The 18,873-nt window shown below is 39.0% G+C and overlaps 1 protein-coding gene and 1 long non-coding RNA gene across 2 annotated transcripts; both read right to left on the bottom strand.

The window, feature by feature from the left end:
- Positions 1-2,664: 2,664 nt before the first annotated feature.
- Positions 2,665-14,773, bottom strand: LOC115427975 (uncharacterized). Its single transcript, XM_030146736.1, has 9 exons — positions 14,747-14,773; positions 11,867-11,969; positions 11,502-11,615; positions 11,309-11,365; positions 8,590-8,727; positions 6,582-6,629; positions 6,224-6,337; positions 4,440-4,535; positions 2,665-3,309 (listed from the first exon to the last, which is right to left on the bottom strand). Exons 2-9 carry the CDS (start codon positions 11,960-11,962, stop codon positions 3,199-3,201), a joined length of 774 nt encoding a protein of 257 aa, XP_030002596.1. The 5' UTR covers positions 11,963-11,969; positions 14,747-14,773; the 3' UTR covers positions 2,665-3,198.
- Positions 14,774-16,828: 2,055 nt separating this feature from the next.
- LOC115427980 (uncharacterized) lies at positions 16,829-18,274 on the bottom strand. Its single transcript, XR_003936565.1, has 2 exons — positions 17,963-18,274; positions 16,829-17,149 (listed from the first exon to the last, which is right to left on the bottom strand). It is a non-coding gene; the product is annotated as an uncharacterized LOC115427980 (long non-coding RNA).
- Positions 18,275-18,873: the final 599 nt, after the last annotated feature.

Genomic DNA, 18,873 nt, shown 5'->3' with positions numbered 1-18,873 from the left:
ATGTGGACATTATGTTTGGGTCATCTCCCCTTCAGGACTGGACTGGAGAAATTTACACTGGATATCATTTATATTTACTGAGTTATTGCATCCATCCACTTCCTATCTCTGATAATGGGGACATTTTTCAAAGTGGCACCAAATCCAGAATCAGATCCGGATCCAAATAATTTCACTAACTTTTGTTGACATCATCATAAAGAAGCTGCATACAAAGTTTGAAGTCAATCGGAATTGTAGTTTCGGAGAAGAAGACGATTGAAATTTTTGTAACGGACGACAGATGACGCCGACGCTGACCGAGGCCGCATGACAACAATAGCTTACGGCCTGTTGGCCGGTAAGCTAAAAAAACTAGTAAACCTGCTCTAAAAACGAATTAAAACTAACTGAATTAGAGAAAAAAAAGTCAAAACTAAATAAAACTAAACTATAATGAAAAATCCAAAACTTTTCGAACCTTGGTCCACATGAGCAGATGCTTCTGGTGAACAGTAAACTCAGTAGGTTTGAATGCTGTTTTAGAAGTCAAAGTGGGTCCGTGCGTGGGTCAAGTCTCATTTGGTTGATTAGAATTCAGGTTTGCACATTCCTGGTTCTAATTCTCTCTTTTTGGAGTCATTAGCCCAGGGGTTCACTTACTTTTTCCAGCAGCTCTATGACTGTTTAACGGCTGTGCACAATAAAGGCATGAAATAGTCCCACTGCTTTGTGGTTTTAGGTGAACTACACCGTGATTGTCTATACCAGTGACTTAGACGCAGATCAGACCACATTTGATGAACAACTCATGCAGAAAACTGTGAAATTCCACAGGGTTCCCATACTTGTTCTTGTCACTGTCCAGGCTCCATCATCACCTGTGACCCAGTGTGTGGTGGTAAATTCCCCTGCACAGACACACTCCCATACCTGTGTTTTCCATTTTCCTTTTGTTTTGCCGTATTTGGAACATTTCTGGGGGCTACCTTTTAGGCTGTGAGTTTGTACCTCCAGCCAATAAAAGCATTGCCAGTGCAGAAGGGCAGAACAATTCAAAAACAACAGTCCACCTTTCAGTCAGTCACTGCCACACATACAGAACGACCTGTGAGCCTCTGTCCCCAAACACAACTGTTGGTGACACACACAACAGAAATGATGAAGCCTGTTGCTCAGATGAATGTTGACTGTACAGCAGTGGTCCCCAACCCCCGGTCCCCGGACTAGTACTGGTCCGTGAATCAATTGGTACCGGGCCGCAAAGAAAAAAAAATTGTGGCTAATATAAAAGCAATTTCTTCCATTAGTCTTGTGGAGATTTTATTTTGAAAAGCGGCTGTTTCCGCCCTCGCCTCAACTGCTCTGACTCTGGTGCCATTTCATGAATCAGTAGAAACACAAGCTAAAGAAATGAACCAAAACCAAAATTCACTGGAGAACTTTTTCAGGAAGAAACAAGGAAACAATGAGGCTGCAGAAGGGTCACAGACTGCCTGTAAACAAAAAAGCTGCATTTGGAAGGAAATATGAGGATTCCTGCCGAAGTTCCAGGTTCATCTCAACAGGTGACACACAAGCTTCACCAAACTGCTACGACACATTAATCCATGTTTGACACAACTTCAAACCTCTGTGCATTCTGGACTAAAATCAAAGCAGAATATGTGGATATTGCCACAAAAGCCCTGAAAGTCCATCTTCTGTTTCCAGCCTCATATCTTTGTGTGGCTGGTTTTTCTGTGATGATGAATTACCAAGACAAGAATCCAGAGTAGACTGGATCTACAGATGGGACCGTCTAGTTGCAGTACAAGTGCAGACTCTGTTCTGCTACAAGAACAGAGTCATCCCTGCCTATCTTCAAGAAGCTCCTGAAGACCCAGCTCTTCCGAGAGCACCTCCTGTCCTAGCACTTTCAAACATTCCATTTTAAATATTCTAATAAGGTTTTTCCCAGGACAACCACAGATTCTTTCACGATTATCTCTGGACCTGCTGCGGTGGTCCGGCCTCTTCCCTGCCCTCATCGTCACCACTCACTTATCCTCAACCGCCTCCATGTTTCTCCCCCTACTCCCCCCTTCTCCCCCTCTCCCCCAGTCTCTATCTCTATCGCTCTCTCTTTTTCCCCTTCTCTACTCTCTCTCTTTAACCCCAACTGGTCCAGGCAGACGGCCATCCTCCAGGAGTCTGGGTCTGCTCCAGGTTTCTGCTGTTAAAGGGAAGTTTTTCCTCGCCACTGTCACCAGTCACAAGTGTTTGCTCCTGGAGGATTCTGTTGGGTTTCTGTAAATTGACTTAGAGTCTGGTTTTGACCAACTCTATATATAAAATGTCAAGAGATAACTTTTTTGGTGATCTGGCGCTATATAAATAAAATTTGATTGATTGAGTGATTTAATTGGTTTTCCCCTGTAAGTCGCTTTGGAAAAAAGCATCTGCCAAATGCGTAAACATAAACATAAGTGCAGGGTTCCACTGGTTCTGCATTTGGGTGAGTTGATCTTCTACTGTAGAATCATTGTAATTGCCTGATGTACAGTGGAAGTGTTTCAGACCACATGCTCTGAACTGACAAAGGTTTTTGTCATTGGAACCCCCGCACCTCTTACCGGTCCGAGGAAAATTTTCATGCATGAAACCGGTCCGTAGTACAAAAAAGGTTGGGGACGACTGCTGTAGAACATTCAAAATTCACTCTATTATCGACTCAACCACTGTTTTCGTTTTGTCATTGGTTGAGTGGAGAGGAGGAGCAAACAATGTTACACACTTTGCCTTTAACATATACACTGTCATTATTTAATGCTTTATGTGTTTCCATCATGAGACATGTTCTCATTTTGCTTTTAAACAAACAATAACACCATCCTAATAGTAACTATCACCTGAATCATAAGAGTCTGACGTTAACTGTGTTGTTGGTATCAGCTCAACTCAACTTTACTTGTACTGGCTCAGTTTTGGTACCGGCTCATGTCATTTCCACTGCAGCTGTAGTTTCCCTTGGAGTGGAACGTGTACACTTTTCAGGTTGGACCAGTCGGACATCTGCATGGATCTGCATATCACCTCTTAGAATCTCATCAGTTTGTTTGGAGCTTCAGTGCTAAAACCGCTGCAGTTGGTGATGCAGAACTGAGTAAAGTGGAGCTGAGGTGATACCGTCGGTGCAGTGCTGACACACTGACAGGACGCACACAGGACAGTGTGGAGTTAGGATTCTGTGTGTACAACTTCAATGGGCTCAACCTGGGGTTCAGTTGGGGGGGTGGAGATGTCCTCGACCTGCTCAGAATCAGGTTCAGTCACAACAACAGCCACCTGCTGAAAAACAAAGACCACTTACTCCAAATAATCCCAGACTATCAGCAGAGTAGGTGTAGTTCTCAGTGATAACTGCAGGACTTTTCACTGGCAGGTCCATACTTCAACCCAAAAAGACCCAGAGCTACTTTTGTGGCAGTTCCCAAATGTATTTTTCTTTCTATTTAACCTTTATTAACCTCCCAGACCCAGCTATGGGTTTTCTGTCCACAAAAAAAAGAAAAGAAAACTGTCCATCACAAAGGACATTCCATAAAAATTTTAAAAACTGCATCTGAAAAAACTGTTGCATCATGATGTTTCCACTTATTAAATAAAAAACAAAAAAAGCTGGTATTGTGCTGACATTTCCTGGGTCTGAGGAGGTTAAACAATTTATCACCATTCATTATAATATTATCTTCTGTATTTTGCATTTTTCATTGTAAATCATTATCTTCCTACATTTAAATTCCCATATTTAATTTAGATGTTCATGAAAACTCACACTAAATTCAAAGGTCACTTTATCAAAACAGAAAACTGAAGAAAAAACTTTTTTTTTTTTTTTAGCAAATACATCATTAACTGAACATAAACCCAGTGTGTCCATCCACTGTCACTAATCCAACTCCATGGGTTTTACTGGTGAATCAATGTTGTAGAAGATGATGGTGTTTCTACGGTAACTACAGAGCCTCTGAACATCCAAATGGGTCATATCTGATGACCATGAAAAGATGAAGGACTGTATTTTACACCAGTTATTTGCATGTATTGATAGAATTAGTGGATCAGCAGGTATTAAACAGTTTAGATCAGCAGATGGTTTAGGTCACCAGAGGAGGTTTGGGTCTTTATGGGTTAAAGCCATGGATTTACTCTAACACACTTAACAGAAACCGTCTTATTCTGTGCATCACTTCAAAAATGTAGAAGTTAGAGTTGTGTTTTTTAAATAACACTCAATGTCTGCCATGTCTTTTTTATTCTTAAATCAAATGTATTATATGAACATCAGCTCACTGAGATTCATCAAACTGTGGTGATGATAAAACACATCATTAAGACTTGATTTATGGATGTTTTTAAAGGTTTAAAATGTTTTTATTGTATTTTGGGTCTTATTGTGTGACCTGTGTTGGTTCTACCTGGGAGGAGCTTGGCTCAGCTGTGGCTGCAGTGGCCTGGACAGCGGGGGCCAGGGGGGGGCGACTCTGTGGATAGGCCGGCCTCTGGCTGGAGGCCTACGGGACAGAACACACACAGGGGCTGGACACTACAGTTTACACTTTAAATTTACTGTTACCATCATCTTCCATTTCCATGCTAAATCACCAGACTACAGAATTAAGTTGTAAATTAATGTTTTATCTGCCACAGGTGAAGAATAGAGTGAACTAGAAAAGAAAAAGAAAAAGACATGATTCATACTAAACTGTTTACATGACTCATGAAAATGGAAATTCCACCAACATACTTTTAGGAAATGCAGTTATAATAAAATTCTAATAAAACAGGGTTTTCTGTAGGTTTTCCACTCCATGAACACAGATTTGTTCAGTTCACTCGAACCCTTTTGGTCACAACCTGCTGAACGCAAATAAAACAGAAAGGTCATCCTGAGGCTGCAAAACATTCTATCCTGTGGAATACAGGATTTATATGACACCTGTCAAATTCAGAATATTGTCATATTGTGAGGAATTACTGCGGTGAACTGCCCATCACCCCGCCTTTCCAACACACAGGTGGAACTAACTGACAACCAGGGGCACGCCTGGACCCCTTTAAATGATGGTCGCTTCATTTGTTTATGCATGCACCTTGAGATGAGAGGACGCCACGGCAGGAATGCAAGTCGGAGATGGCTGTAAATATGACACGAACTCATGACTAAGTTCTCTGCAGAAGTGGGTGTTCACTTAAACCCTGAAGAGACAGCCGGTCAGCTTCAAAGCACTGCTGAGCATCAGCTGTTGGAGACTGGGTCCTGTGCTCTCTGTTTTTGTTTTGTTTTTTTTGTGCTATCTGTTTTTTGTTTTTTTTCTGTGCTATTTGTTTTGGGGTTTTTTCTGTGCTAGCTGTTTTTTGGTTTTCTGTTTCTTTTCTGTGCCATCTGTTTTGTTTTGTTTTCTGTGCTATCTGTTGCTGCCTGTTGCTCTGTTGCTGTTGCACTAATGCTCCCTTCATGGACACTTGGATTTTTGTATGGAGTTTTATACACGCACTTTATTGATGATTATTTTTTGATACACGGGTTAAAGTGTTAATAGTTAATCCATTAATTTGATAAGTAAGAATACAGAGCTAAAATTCAGTTCTAAACTAAATGTTTAATTTGATTTCATTAAATGGTCATTTAAAATCCTATTAATTCATGTGGTAAAAACTAATGCTAGTAAAGTTGTTCCACTGTGAAATACTTATCCGTCTTTTCCGGTCTGTACTAAAATTTAAATGTGAATACAATGTTTAACATGTATGTGTGCATTTTTTTTTCTTTTTCTTTTTTCTTTTTTATAGTATGTGTGCATATTACTTACACTGGGTTTGTTTTGTTTTGTTTTTTTTTCAAGGTTTTTCACCCATGTCATCACGTGTATAAACCTTTTCAAGCTATCCTGAAAACTAAAATAAATTTGATAAAAGGAAAAACAGACCTGATGATTCTGAGTGGAATCCAGTTCAATAGTTCAGTATGAGCCTGACCCTTTTCAAGTGTGGGAGAACTGCACAAGAGCTAAAGACACTTGACAGTAATAATAAAATGATAATGTGCATGTAATCATATACAGGAACTACTGCAGGGGTTTTTCCTAAAGTACGTTTAGACAGACTTTCTTGATGCACAAAAGTCAGTGTTGGGCGGGTGGTTATCACAGAGTACAGTTCAAATCTGAACTACAGAGACTGAACTGTCATCAGAGCTCACCTCACTTCCACCAGCAGCCAGGATACTGAGTCCAAATAACATGGCAGTTATACAGATCAGCAGCTCCAGCACAAGGAAAACCACCAACGTTCCCAGGATGCCATCAATCAGCAACTACAGAGCAATCAGAGAAAAGCATGGGAACAAAAGACACATCATGTATACCTTAAGTATTGTAATATTTAAAAAAAAAACAAAAAACAAGTGTCCAGTAGAAATGTAGGAGTTAACACAGGATGTCTATTCTGGGAGTAAAACACAGCTGAATTGTCTACATACTCTGTACAAGTCAACACAACAGAGAACAGATAAACCTGTCTGGCCAAAGTATGAATTGGAACAGTAGTCAATCACTTACTTTACACTTTTGCTCGATCAGCCCGGTGCATTTCCTGAAACAATGTTGCTGCAGTGGACAGTAAAGAAAAAGAAACATGGAGTCTACGTCTTGACAACATGAAGTGTAAATTACCAATTCATGTGATTCTAAGAAATGAAACGTTTATTGTGTATGTTCATATAAATAACAACTTTCTAAGTCACACAATCTAAATCTAAAACTGTACAAACATGACAGAAAATCACTGACATCATTGTCATGACATATGAGGCATCATTGTTTGTTTGGGAATGTAAAATAGAACAGTATGAGGTCCAAAAGATACAGCCACAAGGTATTAGGAGTGTTTTTAGATTAGGTGACATACGTAACGCAGGGGTGTCAAACTCATTTTAGTTCAGGGGGTCACATTCAGCCCAGTTTGAGCTCAAGTGGGCCAAACCATTAAAATAACAGCATAATAACCTATAAATAATGACAACTCCAAGTTATTGTCTTTGTTTTAGTGCAATACAAAACACAAAATTATGAAAATATTTACATTTATGAACTGCCCTTTTCACAAAAAAAGATGTGAATAACCAGAAAAACTGAAATTTCTGAAGAAAAATGAGTGTAATTTTAACATTATGCCTCAACTTATCATTTGTACATGTGCATTACACACAATGTTGCACAGATATTTGGTAACAGGCATAATGTTAACATTTTCAAGTTTTGAATTTGAACCTTAAAAAGGAATGAATTCTACGATATCATGTGTCAGATTATTATTAACACCTTACAGATCTGATCTAAAAATGCGCAAAACAATTACTAAAATATTGTTAAAATTGAACTTCATTTTCATGTTTAGATTTTATTGTTTATTTTATTCTTTTACTTGAAATCACACTGGGCTGAATGTGGCCGCTGAACTAAAACCAGCCTCCTCAGACCCAGCTATGGGTTTTCTGTCCACATTTGTGGGCAAGAGTTTCACAACTGTATACAAAAAAAAAGAAAAGAAAACTGTCCACCACAAAGGACATTCCATCAAAATGTAAAAAACTGCATCTGAAAAAACTGTTGCATCATGATGTTTCCAATATAGGCACTGATTTAATAAAAAAAAAAAAAAAAAACCTTGTACTTTGCTGACATTTCCTGGGTCTCAGGAGGTTAACACCCTGGACTGTTCATGTCTTCAGTGTCATTTTTGGCCCACGGGCCGCATTAGAACCTTTGGAGGGCCGGTTTTGGCCCACGGGCCGCATGTTTGTCACCTGTGACGTAATGTCTTTATAAAGTGTCATTTTGAAAACATTGTCATGACCAGAATGAGATTGTATCAAGACCAGAGGTGGGAATTAAGGCCACAAATACTTTGTTACTGTACTGAAGTAAAGAGTTTTCAGCTATCTGTACTTTATTTGAATTTTGGATTTTTATTTTTGTGATGACCTTTTACCTTTTAATCATAAACACACAGAAACGATGGTGTACATGTGTATTACACATGACAAACATGACAACATAGACAACACCTGACTGGGAAGAAAAGGTGTTATTAAAGGTCTATTTAATGACAATTCTGAAGTGTAAAATAATAATAACATGGTCTATGTAAGACTGAGTTATGGCTGCACAGAAAACGAGGGTAGAAATGGAAAACCCTTTTCCTTTTCCTCTTGGTTGACTTGGCTGTTGGTTGCTATTCAGAAGTGTTCATATGCTGCCAACATTGTTTCATTCTTGCACCAGGCAAGACTCAAATATCTGTTTTTTCCTAAAATGAAGTTACACAGACCAAAGTCACACAGTGATCAAACTTCTGTTCATTTTCTAATTATCGAGAAGATGTAATCAGGTCAGGCCAAGAAAGAGTAATCAGATCGAGCCTGCCAAAGGGATATTTACTTTACTAATGTTTTTATGGAAAAGAAGTACTGTGACAGGGGAAATTATTTGTGTTTTGCCACAAATGAATTTTTAAAAACTTTTGACAGTGCACCCTGGCATCTTTGCATGATGTAAAAGCCCATACCACAGCATGGAGCTCCAGTCTGCGACAGTGTTCACAGTGGTAGGAGTCCTGCCTGTAGGGGAGGTGTTTGGACATCAGACCCAGGGTAGCAGTGGCAAACGCAGCACTGATCAGATGCAACACCAGGACGCATTTCACCTGAAAAGGACCAAAGTAAGGCTCATGAGAAAATACCTGGACCATCTAAGTCAGGGGTGTCAAACTCCAGTCCTCGAGTGCCGGTATCTTCCATGTTTTAGATATGTCCCTCTTTCAGCACACCTGGGTCAACTAATGATCAGCTCATCATCCAGCTCTGCAGAAGCCTGATAATGATGTAATGGCTTCCAGGTGTGACGGAAGAGGGAAACATCTAAAACATGCAGGATACTGGCCCTCGAAGACCGGAGTTTGACTCCTGTGATCTAAGTGAAAACAGAGAAAAGAGGTACAAATAAATAAATGTGAAATTTGTGGACACGATTTATCATAAGTCACAAGAACACAATAAAACTAGAAAAGCACTGAGAGAGCGCAGACCTCCGCCAAGGCAGATCAGTGCCCCCCCTCCCCCGATCACCACCAACATTTAATCATTTGTTCCTTGTGCCAGTATCAACATTTCCTGAAATTTTCATCCAAATCCGTCCATAACTTTTGGAGTTATCTTGCACGTGGACAGACAGACAGACCGACAAACCAACGCCAGCAAAAACAGAACCTCCTTGGCGGAGGTAATGACATACCAATCATCCTATAAATACTGGCCTTTTACTGGGAACTGAAGACAAAGGCATACCCATAATTATTTTAAAAATGTCCCTGGCCACTGCTTGGTTTACAACCGTACATTTGATGGATTGGGAATGTGACTTGTCATCACATCTATAAATCCTCCATAAGATCAAATAACTTTTAGAACAAAATGAAAAATAACAATTTAAACACAAAGTAGTCTCTTGAAATGTAACTAAAAAGGCAGACATACTTTTTTGACTCAACTTTACTTTGAGGTTGATGTGCCATAGAATAACATGGGCGGGCGGGGGGGATTTGGACATCTATGTTACTCACTTATCTGGAACGTCATGGTTATTTTTCTTGCATCAACTATAAAGGCTAAATATTCACTGTAACTCTCATACCTTGTTATGTATATTATCATAGGGTTGAAAGCCTTCATACCAAAGGTCTAATAGTTTTGGAATTTTCATTATAGTTTAGTTTTATTTAGTTTTGACTTTTTTTTTCTCTAATTCAGTTAGTTTTAATTAGTTTTTAGAGCAGGTTTACTAGTTTTTATTAGTTTTCTTTTTTTTTCTAAATGCTTAGTTTTAGTTTAGTTTTAGTATTAATTTTAGTTTTGTCGTCTCTTTTCTCTTCTTGTCCGTCGTCATATTCAAATAAATCCCAGACAGGACTCCGCTGCTTTCTCCCAACTTTAGTCTCCATGTTTCCAGGCAGAGTGGGGACCAGAAGACGACTGGAAACCACAAGTGAACACAAGTGACGGACTGTGAAGTGTCATATGGTGCCACTAGCTAAAATTGCTCAAGTGAAATAAATTGATTTTGTATCAGTCTGACATTGACAAAGACGAAAACAAAGGGAATTTTATCCATAATTTTTATCCGTTTTAGTTAGTTTTGTAAACACACAATACAGTTTCAATTAGTTATCATTTTGTCTTTTAAATATAGTTTTTATTTATTTCAGTTAATGAAAATGTTTTTTCAATTCTAGTTTTCGTCATTTTGTTAGTTTTCATTAATGATAATAACCTTGCTTCATGCTAGGTTCATTCTCCTGTCAGTGCCCTTGACCAAGTTGATTTGGTTCAGGAGTTGCCTTCAGTGGATGGACTCAACAATGGACAATTAGAACCAAGGTTATTATCGTTAATGAAAACTAACGAAATGACGAAAACTAGAATTGTAAAAACATTTTCATTAACTGAAATAAATAAAAACTATAAGTAAAAGAAAAAATGATAACTAACTGAAACTGTATTGTGTGCTTATAAAACTAACTAAAACGAATAAAAATTATGGATAAAATTCCCTTCGTTTTCATTTTTGTCAACGTCGGATTGATATGAAATAGATTTATTTTGCTTGAGCAATTTTATCTAGTGGCCCCATATGACACTTTTTGGTCCGTCACTTGTGTTCACTTGTGGTTTCCAGTCGTCTTCTGGTCCCCACTCTACCTGGAAACATGCAGACTAAAGTTGGGAGAAAGCAGCAGAGTCCTGTCTGGGATTTATTTGAATACGACAGCAAAGATATGAAAAAAATAAAACTAAACTAAAACTAAGCATTTAGAAAAAAATGAAAACTAATAAAAACTAGTAAGCCTGCCCTAAAAACTAATTAAAACTAACTGAATTAGAGAAAAAAAAAGTCAAAACTAAATAAAACTAAACTAGAATGAAAAATCAAAAACTATTAAAACCTTGGTTAGAACTTTCCTTAGGGAAAAATACAGTGGAAAAAATACATATAATATAGCAGGGCAACTTAGTTGATCTATTACACTTTATAGATACTTGACAGTCATTATATATTGGTGTATCAGGGTCAGAAATTAAATACACCAAACAGTGTCTTTGGACTATCTACACGCAACAGCTGTAATCTCTTGGAAGCTTTTCATTTATTATCAATGATTCCATAATGTTCACATCACATAACACTGAAGAGTCACACAGGACTTTGGTTTTATTCAGAAACATACTCACCCAAAACAGAGTAGGGCGTCTTCCAGTGTGGACCAACACGGAACCAGATAATGTTACCTGGTGGGTATCAATACAATATGAAATAAAAAAATAAATGTCATATACAAGGAAGGATTATACTAGGACAAATATAGCTTGAAAACATTATGTGTGCTAATGAAGAGTGACTCTAGTGTGTACAGTGACCTCTGACCTGTATCACAACAATCAGAAAGAGGGCAACATCTCCAGTAAAGTGGACTTCATGGATCTGGAGCACGGAGGCACTCAGACAAAGAATCAAAGCTCCAATGACAATCTGGATGGCCTGAATGAGGAGGTAAAGGAGGAGGAAGAAGGTAACCAGTGTATCCTAGTCCTACAGATGCATTCAAATACTTTTATTAGAACAGTCCTTCATCCACAATATTAACTATGAGATTATAAGAATCATAAACGATGTCCTACACAAGGTAAGTTCTTAGTTTACATGAGTTTATGGAAGTTTGAAAAACTGATGAGTGGGTTCCATCTGACAGGGAATTGTTGGATTTAGAAACTGGAGATAACAGCGCTCACCCCCAGAGTTTTGGGCTCCATTTTCAGGAGGGACTGGAGCTGCCCCGGGGACAGGGTTCCCACTGGAGGCACCGGGTCTTTGTCGTTAGGAGCCATACTGCTGCTAAATGAACAACTGTAAGAGTAGAAGAACAGTGTGTAGACAAGAATTCAAGAAGGGAGTAAACTTAGTCAGTGACTAAAGAAAATGATTCAGACGTATGGTGAAGGGTTTCAGTGTCATTAAAAGGTTCAACGGTAAAAGTTAACTGGCTTTATTATCCCCACTGGGAAATCTGGTGTCTGAATCGTACCCATCCTAATACATACACACATTACCTAGCATTTACACTGGCATTAGTGTTGCACATGTGTCCCTCGGGGCATCCTGTGGGGGGGGGGGGGGGGGGGTACTTTGGGAGTATGGGGTCCATGGCCTACTACTACCAGCTATTAGGTCCCCCAGTGGAGTCAGAGCTTGTTTGGTGTTGCAGGTAGTAGGTCAGATTCATTCCCAGGGTGGGCTGGACTCTGCCAGGGGTGCACTTTGTCATTCTGTTCAGAATTTGTCTGAATAGAATTTCGAGGCGTAGCCAAGTGGGTCGAGGAAGTCCAGTTTGGGGGTCTCAGGGTAGCATCTCCGCTTTTTGCAGATGATGTGGTCTTCTCGGCTTCATCAAACTGTGACCTCCAGTTCGCAGCAGAGTGTGAAGCAGCCAGGATGAAGACTAGCACCTCTAAGTCTGAGGCCGTGGTTCTCAGTCAGTTGGGGAGGAGTTGCTGCCCCAAGTGGAGGAGTTTAAGGGGGCTTTCACACAGTGCACTCAAGTCTGTACCATACCTGCACACGTTCACACCTTTCCTGCAGATGTTGCGTTCACACGTGCGTACCACAGCCCGTGAACGAGTATGAATGGGTGTTACAGGGCAGAAACAGTAGGGGGCGATGTGGAGGGAGTTCTGTCGCTATCCAACAAACGCAGAAGTCAGAAGAAGACAAACCCTTACCTATCTGTTATCCTGTTTGAGGCAAAGAGTAGAAGTTCGACCTTCGTTGTCCCTGATATATCACCCAGTGGTTCGGTTGGTAAGGTGAACCCGTGCCATGCAGACCCGAGGCTTTTTCAGGAGACAACAGGAACACCGTCTATGGTCTCATGGTGATTAACCCACTTCCATTTTCAGAGCGGTGATTAGGTCACAGTGATGCCAACGCTGTCGTGGTGAAGAAGGAGCTAAGCCAAAAAGGCAAGACCCTCCATTTAATGGTGGTTCATCTGAGGTCATGAGCCTTGGGCATGGAACCAAAGAATAACACTGTGAATGAGTTTCCTCTGCTGGGTGGGGGGGGGGTGGGGGGCTCTGTCTTGGAGATGGACTGAGGAGGTTGGCCGTCCAGGAGGGGCTCAGGGTAGAGCTGCTGCTCCTCCACAACAAGGTGAGTCAGCTGAGGTGGAGTGGACATCTGGTCAGGATGATCCGTGGAGGCCTTGTTGGTCAGATGGATGGATGGATGGATGGATGGATGGATGGAGGGTTCTCTCCACCTGGCTGGTGCTGTGTCTCCTTCATGCTCAGTTCCTCTCCTAGGGCCTTGGGAGCCTGAGGGTGCAGGGTTCTGTTCAGGATCTTCTGTGTTCCCAGGTTTGTTCTCTGTTGGACTCAGATCTCTGGTGTTGTTCCTGGTATCTGCTGGTTCTGTCCTCTCAGTTTGGGGGTCACTGCCCCTAGTGCCCCCCCCCCCCCATCACTACTGGCACCACTGTTGGCTTCACACCCCACATTTTCTCTATCTCCTCTTTCAGCCCTTGGTATTTCTCAAACCTCTCATGTTCCTTCTTCCTGAACACACACACACACACACACACACACACACAATTTTTGTTTTTCAAACTAGCGTGTGATTAAATATTGCAATATTTGTCCAACAGTACTACAGATGTCTAAGGAACAGATCTGTAGTTCATATCTTTCTGTTTCCTTCCATTTTAGGACTTTAGGGGTTCCATTATATAAAACCATTTTTATTTTGAATCGTTAGACTTGTCCTCTATAACAATGAGAAACACATCCAGACAGCTCTGCAAAGTCACCGTCGGATGCCCCCCCCCCCCGCCCCCGCCCCATCTTAAAGGAATACTGGGTAGGCAGAGTAGTTCAGGGTGTGAGCATCATTCCTCATCTATTTCACTGGAACAGTGTTCATGACAGTTGAACCTTTTTCTCCTGCTATGATAAGGACAATGAAAACCCATCCAAACTGTGTCATAAATATGGGATTATTGGTTTCCAGAGGAAACAGAGGAGCAGCAGTCTGGGGGTGTTAGTGGCCGACAGGCTGCACTACAGCCTGAAATAGAACTCACCTTGAGTCAGCAAAACAAGGACTACTGCAGTGACTACTGTCTGCGACTGCACTCAACTTTATGAAATATCTATGAAATATCTGTGTGCTGAGGGAGAGCAGTCCAAATAATATGAGAGCGGTTTGGTAAAGAACTGACGGAGGTCCAGGATGGTTTAAGACACTGCTTAAAAGAATAATAATAATAAAAAAAATAATAATAATGATAATACAAACGACATTTATGGTATAGTCGAAACTGAATACACCGCACCTGGTGTTTGGGGAAGTGTTGGTTTGTCCGCAGTGGTTCTGATGGACCCGCAGTCCCATCTGTTCTATCTGTCATACATGCATCAACTCCGCACACGCGCGCGCACACACGCACCCAGAACTCCTCAGTATCAGACATCTGTCCGGTTGGTGCTTTTCACATCTGTCCATCTGTCAAACTCAGAGCATTAGCTCAGCCGCTCTTCCCTCCCAGTCTGCGGTATTTCTCAGCTTCTGTGCCTTTCATTTGAAAACAGAACCAAATGCGCACATCCAGCTCTTACCTCTGCTCAGTCCGCAGGTCGCTTCGCCTTTTCTGTGGTGGAAACACAGATGTGATGAGTCCAGGAGCTGCCTGCCTGCCTGCCTGCCTTCCTGCCTTCCTTCCTTCCACTGCGGTGTTGTGATGCTGCAGACCTGGACACGTGCAGACTGGTGCAGTTTCCGTGCACTACTGCGGAAGGACGAGGAGGAAAGCCCAGACCAACAGGGATGTTCTGATGTGGACCAGCACGACCACGAAAGAAGCACACGGATGAACAGCCGCGCAGAGGAACAACGGGCTCATTGACTTTGTGTTATCTGTTGGAGTTAACATTTTGTCTGTATTTATTGTGTAAAATACTGTAAAATAAAATACTGTAAAAAACAAACAAACAAACAAAAACTGATATTCCAGCAGCAGGGGTGCCGAAAAAATACTGTAAAATAACGGAAAATAACCGTCTCATAAAAATACGGTAATTTTCCATAATTAAAATACAGTTTTTTGCCCGAACTTTACATGAGATTTTGCATTTTTTATTTTTTTTTTACTTTTTAATGTTTAATAAAGAATATTTTCATGTATTAAAACAATCAAATTACACACATATATATATATATATATATATATATATATATATATATATATATATATATATATATATATATATATATACATATATAATCCACTGATAAAAAACTGTATTTGGACAGTTTATCAGTGCTTATACATGTTATACATTCACAAAAATACATTTATTCAACATTTTTGTTGTGAAACCTCCTGTAATTACACAAGATATTTGTCAATTAACAAACAAGTCTTGTTAAACTGACAGAACAAATACTTCATTAACTGTTAATTGTCAGTAATTTCATCTGGTTTTATTTATTTATTTATTTACAGTATTAAACTTTAAATTAACAGTTTAATCTCATAAATAGAAAAGAAATATTTGTGAAATCATGATACATTTGCAAATGTACTTTAACTGCATTTTTCTGTGAAAAAAAAGAAAAAAAAATCTTAAAAAAAAAGAATTTTTTTGTTATTCAGTTAGTTTTTTTGTGTTATTTTACATTTGACATGTAAAATCACAGTCTGTTTTTGTCATTTCATTGCTGTTTTCCTGTATCTTAAGAATACAGGAAAAATCTGTAAAATAAACAGTGAAAATTCTGTTAAATTACAGATTTTTTTTTTTTTTTTACAGTGTATTTACTTTTTCCCCAGTTGAATTGTTCTCTTTATCTCTTTCTTTTTCTTATTTGGGTCTTAAGTGATTGGCCTTATAGTGGGGGGGTGGGGGTGGGGAAAGGAGCTGACATTCAGATGTGACAACTGATGTTTATTCTATATTTTTATACCTTATGTCAGTGGTTGAAGCCTTTCTTTTTTTTTTTTTTTTTTTTTTTTAGCTTGTGACCCCATTTTAACATCACAAATTTCTGGCAACCCCAGACATTCAAAACTGAGACTTTTTTTGTGCTAAAATTAATCTGTTTTTGATCATGTAATAGTTTTCTGAACTATGTTGCAAATAAACATTAATGTTAGAGGACATTTAGTCTATATAATTTATATTATTATGGATGGAGGCAGTAAATCCAGGTGTAGATTACTGCACAAAGGGAGAATTTTATTTTCCTTGGTCAGGATATGTACAGTCAGTCCAGCTGTGATTTACAAGGAGGACAATTAATACTGAACAAACAAGAACTCAAACTATGAATTATGAAAGAGCTGCAGCATCTGAAACTGACCACAATGAACATTTGACACAGAAACAGAACCACAGTGCTGCAGTTTCACAACTACAGTTTGTCATGGCTTTTATGTACTGGGATTGTCTCTGTCAATTCACCATATATTTGTTATTAGTAAGTTGTTTTGTTTTTTTTTTTTTTTTCTTTTATCAATTACTAGAAATTTCAGGTGATCCCATTTGAATTCCAGGTGACCCCACGTGGGGTCCCGACCCCAAGGTTGAAAAACATTGCCTTATACTGTATATCACACTGTCTGTCTAAAATGTTCTAAAAAAAAAAAAACAAAAAACTGGATCATCAGTGAAAATGCCACACATCAAAGACAAACGTCAGAAATCTGCAGAGCACTTTAATTATTTACTGTCCTGATGAATCCAGTCACATGACCTTTTTGAAGCATTCTTAGCTTTCAGTACTGCAGGTGGACATTCAATAAAACATAAATAATGTAGTAGAGTACACATCTTTTAAACTACATTTAGATACTGAACTTAATTTTTGAAAACTGGAACACTGTGTCCTTTGTCCTAAATGTAGTTTCCTCTTAAACATGTGAATCCTGGGTCCGCAGCTGTTTAACCCATAAAGACCCAAACAGCCACTGGAAACCAAAAGCATCTACTCATCTAGAATATGTGATAACTGTTGAACCACTGATCCAGGGCTGTAAAACTCCTCTTGGTTCAGGGGCCATATTTAGCCCAATTTGATCTCAAGCGGGCCAGACCAGTAAAATGATGACTTAATAACCTATAAATAATGACAAATCCAAGTTTTCCTTTTTGTTTTAGTACAAAAAACCCCAATTAAATTATGAAAATATTCACATTTTACAAAAAAGATGTGAATAACCTGAAAAAACAGACATTTCATTTGAAAACTTAGTGCAATTTTAACAATATTATGCCTCAGCTTATTATTCATACATGTACATTTACACACAGTGTTACATAAACGTTTGGTAACAGGCAGAATATTGTTAAAATTTTGGAGTTTGGAACTAAAATAAGAACAGTTTCTACAATATTCCATCTGTTATTATTAACACAACTCCAGATCACAGTGGATCCATAAATGCACCAAACATTTAATAACAGGCAGAATATTGTTCAAATTGCACATTTGGGGTTGTTCATCTTTGTTTTTATTTATGTATTTATTTGCATTTTATTGTGAAGAAATAGTTTTGTAAAAGTAAATATTTTCACAGTGTAATGTTATTTTTTTTCACTTAAATTTTTTCCACATAATTTTTCACAAAGAAAATGTGTCGTCATTATTTATGGGTTGTTGTGTTGTTATTTTTACTGTAGATCACATTGGTCTGTATGTGGAACCTGAACCAAAAGGATTTTTGATGACCTGGACTGTTCAGGTTCATTTTCATACTTTCATCCCACAGGCCGGAATGGAACCTTTGGCGGCCCAGATTTGGCCCCTGGGCCGCATGTTTGACACCTGTGCACTAATCCTATAGAAACATGGACATAACTGGTGTATAACACAGTTCTTCTTCTTTTCATGGTCATCAGATATGATCCATTTGGACGTTCAGAGGCTCTGTAGTTACCATGGAAACACAATCATCTTCTACAACATGGATTCACCAGTAAAACCCATGGAGTTGGGTCAATGACAGTGGATGGACACACTGGGTTTATGTTCACTTATTGATATTATTGCTGAGAAAGTCCATTTTCCCTCAGTTTTCTCGGTTTTTGATACAATAACGCTCAACTTTAATATGAGCTTTAATGAACACCTACATGATCAGCAAATTGAATATAGGAAAACCCATGATTTACACAAAAAACCCTCCAAATATAGAGGATAATATTATAATAAATGGTGATAAATTACTGCAGAATGGTTAGAAAAAAAACATTTTGGAAGTTCCACAAAAGTAGCTTTGGGTCTTTATGGGTTCATGGTGTTTGTGGGAATCGCACAGATAAACTAATACATTCTACTACCACATGTATCCACAGTGAACTCCTGTGAGTTCTTTACTATTTGCCACAAATCACTTTATACTCAAGTTAAAAACTGTTTTTCAACAGTCAGATGGTAATGTGTCAGGACAGATGAATTAACATGTTTCTGTTCCTTCTAAAATAAAAAATGTTCGGGTCAGTTGTATGAACTAGTGACATCACATTCATGTTACTTCTAGGCTGTGGTAAACAGATTCATTTCACTGACTGCGTCTTGATTTCTCAGGTAAAAAAGCAGGCAACATGATTATTAGGAAACATGATCACCTCCACTTCAACAGCACCCACAGAAGTGTCCTGTGTAGAGGCTGAGGCTGATTTCACTGTGGTCAGTTACCTCTGGATTCAAAGAAACAACCCAAAGATAAATACTGTTGAAATCA

This window comes from Sphaeramia orbicularis, chromosome 11 (assembly GCF_902148855.1).
Source record: "Sphaeramia orbicularis chromosome 11, fSphaOr1.1, whole genome shotgun sequence".
Classification (NCBI taxonomy): Eukaryota; Metazoa; Chordata; class Actinopteri; order Kurtiformes; family Apogonidae; genus Sphaeramia; species Sphaeramia orbicularis.
The sequence above is the reverse complement of the archived record's forward strand: the minus strand, read 5'-3'. Positions and strand labels throughout refer to the sequence as shown.

What these genes read in the sequence shown, in the direction of transcription:
- LOC115427975 (XM_030146736.1), bottom strand. Translation starts at nt 11,962, where the DNA reads ATGGCTCCTAACGACAAAGACCCGGTGCCTCCAGTGGGAACCCTGTCC. An exon ending in GACTGGAGCTCCATGCTGTG is followed by an intron (nt 6,630 to 8,589) that starts GTATGGGCTTTT and finishes TGTCCACTGCAG; the next exon opens with CAACATTGTTTCAGGAAATG. An exon ending in TGGCTGCTGGTGGAAGTGAG is followed by an intron (nt 4,536 to 6,223) that starts GTGAGCTCTGAT and finishes TCTGTCCCGTAG; the next exon opens with GCCTCCAGCCAGAGGCCGGC.